Source organism: Lygodium microphyllum, chromosome 18 (assembly GCF_053477565.2).
Source record: "Lygodium microphyllum isolate KBCC chromosome 18, Lygodium_microphyllum_v1.1.10, whole genome shotgun sequence".
Taxonomy (NCBI): domain Eukaryota; kingdom Viridiplantae; phylum Streptophyta; class Polypodiopsida; order Schizaeales; family Lygodiaceae; genus Lygodium; species Lygodium microphyllum.
Genome location: NC_141152.1, coordinates 107,957,477 through 107,962,138, shown reverse-complemented (window position 1 = coordinate 107,962,138; position 4,662 = coordinate 107,957,477). Strand labels below are relative to the sequence as shown.

Below are 4,662 nucleotides of genomic sequence, written 5' to 3'. Positions count from 1 at the left end.
TCCTCGTCCATGTGTAATGGCCAATTCTCTTCTCAAGTAAGAGATTTGGCCTCATTGCATTGCAAATGTTTGCTCAAGGACATCCCAATCTGCCTTTAAGGTCTTACATGATCGAATATGAGGTATAATTGGCCTCTTGATGGAAAGAGTAATCAAATATAAGACATGTGCATCCTTTAAGCCCCATTTTATTTGTTCTTTTGTATGGGAATATGGGAAAATAGTAGGGATAGCTTGCTATCCTCTAGTCCCTATTTGAGGTATTTGAGGTGCAAACCCACCTGGTTGAGGTGAATCATCGATCAAAAAATACCAAAAGACCCTTTGTAACAAGTAGATTATGCACCATGAAAATCCACAAGGAGTACTTGACTCACATCTAATTTATTCTCTTGAGTGAGGACATCCAAAATATTACTATGGTCACTGTGACCTTGTTGAGCAATTACAACAATAAAGTGCACAAACTACAACCAAATGCTTTCAAATCCAAGTGCAAAATGTACTCTTACAAGTATCAAGATCCAACACAATATATGAATGCAAATACAAAAATAGTCCAACATTGTTAAGTGCCTTGAAATATATGCTAAGACTGCACAAAACAATACCAAATTTGCAATACACAATAATTTATTATTGTACCATTGCACTCACCAAATACATGCCAAATATAAAATTTAGAAACCCATGCCAAATATAAATTATAACAATTTAATGTTGCAAATCCCCCATGTTTCTATTTCTTTTTTTCCAAATTTGATCCAAACAACAATTGAATGCTGTTGTTGCACATGTTTATTGCCTTGGGATATGTGCCATGCAAAAGCCCCAATTTTTCTTGACCAAAATGTTAAAAATTGGATAGATTTTATATTCACAATCTTATGATTCAATGAAATGTCACCTTGAGATGTGCATAGAAAACAACCAGTAAATTGGACTTCACCTCAAGATACGTACAACACCTAAAAATCTAAAAAACCTGAAATTTCATGCACAAATGTCAAAGAAATTTCGATGATGTGTTTAGGAGACCTCAAATTTGGAAAAAGCCCTATATATATTAGAGGGCTCGAGAAGCATTTGTGAACTCCAGATATGTTGAGAGCTACTGGATAGGGCACTTAAGTATCCTTGGCATAGTGGACTAGTGGCTTGAATATGTTAGGCAAGCAAATAGTGGTGGTGGACAAGTTAGGTAGTGTTAGACTGCCTAGCAGTAGGTTGTATTGTACAACATAGAGGTAGTTGGCTATGGTGGTGTGTAAAATGAGTAGGCAAGCAAGCAACACAGGGTAGGGAGTAGGTAACAATAGGGAGGTGTAGGTAGTATTGCGTGTAGGATGGTGATGGTAGTAGGTAGAATGGTTGAGTTGGTTGGCTGTAGGGTGGCACCACAAGGCGGATAGGGTGTGTAGCAAGTAGATTGGGTGAGGGCAACAGTGTTGATGGAGGTTGGGTGGTGCTAGCAGTTGGGTGGCTACGTGAACCTGCAACTGGTTGAGATTTAGAAGCTCCTTCAACAATAGCTCCTCCTCCTTCAAGGTCACTAGCTTTGGTAGATACTTTTAACTCCTCCTTGGTGAACGAAGTTGGCATGACATGGACCAAATGCTCACATACCAAATGTGAGAACCAATTGGCTATGGAGGAGAGAGAAACAATAAAGTAGATAAGAGTAGTGGACAATGTGGGCTTAACAACAATGTACTTACTTCTTAACTAAAAAAGATAGATGAAAGTACAACTAAGGTTTAAATCTACTGTTGACTTAACCACACTTCCACCAACTAACTAGAGTTAAGTTTATTTACTCTAAAGCTTAGTGTCACTACTTTAATGTCCTAACACACTAGGTGTATACACCATAGATTGACACTTTAGTCAGTGTCCATGCCACACAAAATACATTGGGCACTGCCTTGAATTGGCAAATTCTAACAATCGTCATAGACATAGATATCTCTCAACATATTCACATGGAGGTGTTTCCAATAACATAAAGAAAATTGTGTTTCAAGTTTGAGGCTGTTTTTAATCCACATTCCTAAAAGATAATGCTTGAAAAACATTGAAAATAAAAGCTATCTATTGATCTTCTACTTTATTCTAACCCTTTCTATCCATTCTTCTCCATCTTGCTAGTCCATCCTTTCTTATTTGATCACCTAAAGAGCCACAAGGATTTTCAAAGGAAAAGATACTACTAGTGTAGTCAATGGTTCCTTTTGATTGGACTAAGAATCCTTGGAATAGCAATAATGTCTTCCATAGCGCCCTTCATGCTTATATTTCTAGCAAGCAATAGGAAAGGACACACATTGGATCTAATATACTTGGCACAACATAGACTCAAAAAATGCTTGGCATGAAGATTGCTTGGCCTTTTCCAATGGGTATTATAAGAGCCCACCCAGCAAGATTGTACTCAAGCTAATGCCAATACTATTGCATGTGTTATTGTTTATGTTCCTTAAGTTCAATGCTAGTAACTTGAAGAGCAATGTGCTACATATAGCCACCTGCCAAAGATACTTGCTTTCATGGCTGAGTAGAACCTAGAAGGGTCATTCTACCTTCCTAGAAATGGATTGATAGAAGGTTTTGACTCCTGCCCTCTAGCATTTTCATTGTAAACGTTATCCTTTAGGGGTGGTCATATTGGTCATGTACAACTATGTGTGTGGTGTGAGTGATATATTAACATTCTGGAGATTGCAAAATACAAAGCCGATAATACTCTCTCCATTGATTGTCTGCCAATGCTAAGAATGGACGCAACATGCGCATTCGGTTCTTCAAGCTCTCTAAGTATAGGTCAATCACACTATCGATACTCGCATATATCTGTCATATAGAAAACAAAGGATTGAAGAATCATAATATAAATGGATCAGAGCACGACACGGTCCACATTTATAATGTACAAACACATGTATGCCACAACGAGAATGTAAACAGATTCGCTCAAGTTCATTTAAGGTCGGTGAAAACATGTTCTGATTACTGTAATTTGTAGATGGTAGCAAAGATTAGGCCCTGCATACTCGATGGCTTGTAAATTGAAAGCGAGGACGTTAATGGTATTTTACAAATCCATTTATATCTAATGAGATGTGAAGAAGGAAGGTGCAGTTAGGGCCGTGATTTAGCAGGACCTAAATGGAGGTTCAAGGATTCGTCGACGTAAGGCGGAGGAGCAGCTGGAGGATGCTCGGGAGGTAGCTGGTGCTCAAGAACACGGAGGCGATGGAGATTAGACGAGGGTGGCGCCATGGTAGACCATGCAGGCAGCTGATGGTGAGAGGGAAGCTGCTGCCCGGCGAATGGAAGACGGGGCGCCGAGGGCTGCAGATGATCCGCAAGCAAGTGAGTGTAAGGGGGAGCAGGAGGGTCGACGAAGGTGGCAGGCGCAAGCATAGCTGCCGCTGGATGATGATGATGGTGGTGGTGGTGGTGGTGATAAGGGGAGTTGTTATAAGGGATCAAGGGCTGCGGCTGCAGCGCCATAGGGTGAGAGGACGAGCTGGGGTAGTATAAGTGATGGGAGGGGTTATACTGAGAGAGGTCGGATGGAGACGCTGAAGGAGGGGTCACAGCGGCGGCAGTACTGTTGCAGTGAGGGAAGAGGACGGCCGAGGCGGGCATGCGGTAGACAGACGGCGGCCAGTGACTGGCGGCGGCGGCGGCGGCAGCCGCCGCCGCAGATCTGATGATGCGGACCTGCTGGCGCTCCCGCTTGTGCGCGTTCTGGTGGCCGCCCAGAGCCTGCGAGCTCGCGAACCCGCGCATGCAATACTGGCACTCGAACCTGCGTCCCTGCTGATCTGCATCAGCCATGGCCGCCGCCGCCTCCTCCTCCTCCTCCTGATCTTCCCCCTGCAGCGCCCCTGTTGCAATACTCATACTGGAGCTATCAAGCCAGTAACCACCATCATCCTGATTATATCCATATCCTTCTTCTGTATATTGCACGTTACACTGCTCCTCATCATGACCATTTCCGGGCTCTCCTCGTCCTCCTTCTTCATCTTCCTCCTCGTCCTCGTCCTCGTCCTCCTCTTCTTCTTCAGGTTCTTCTTCTTCTACCTCCTCCTCCTCCTCTTCTTCTTCTTCTTCCCTTGTCGATCTCTCCATCGACGCCTCCCGCCCTTCCTTTTTCCTTCCTGACCCCGCCCCTACCTCCACCCCAAACAACCTTACTCTACCCCCCTGCCCCCCTCCCTTCCTCTCCTTCCCTCCCATGTGACCTAATTTTTGTGTATGTACTAATATATTCTGCTACAAAGAGCCTACGATCAGTTCCGTCCAGCTAGGTGATTACCTTAACCTTACTCACCATTAGTGAACCACCATGTTCGTTGCAGTGAACCTTCGCATAGGACATTGGTGAATGTGCACCCGGGAAAGCATGTGGGAGTCGCTGCATTACATCATGGCTGCACCCGGAAGGAACAAGTAGCTGCTTCACAGCAGCATCGAACGGGTATCGATGCAGCAACACTAGGGGAGATAGCTTACTGGTAGAAATGCCGCATTAATAACACGCATAAGTATATAGATGTCGATCATAGAGGACAATAAGGGATAGATTGGAATTGCAGGAGAGGAGGAATAGTACCAGCGCTGACGAAAGACTTGTAGGTTATCCGAGCGAGC

At 43.7% G+C, this 4,662-nt stretch overlaps 1 protein-coding gene across 1 annotated transcript; it reads right to left on the bottom strand.

Moving 5' to 3' along the window:
• Positions 1–2,973: 2,973 nt before the first annotated feature.
• Positions 2,974–4,158, bottom strand: LOC148021242 (uncharacterized). The gene has a single exon (XM_087698114.1). The coding sequence runs from the start codon at positions 4,138–4,140 to the stop codon at positions 3,139–3,141; it is 1,002 nt and encodes a 333-aa protein (XP_087554240.1). The 5' UTR covers positions 4,141–4,158; the 3' UTR covers positions 2,974–3,138.
• Between the last annotated feature and the right edge of the window lie 504 nt (positions 4,159–4,662).

Excerpts from the sequence above, each read along its gene's own strand:
- LOC148021242 (XM_087698114.1), bottom strand. The coding sequence starts at position 4,140 with ATGGAGAGATCGACAAGGGAAGAAGAAGAAGAAGAGGAGGAGGAGGAG.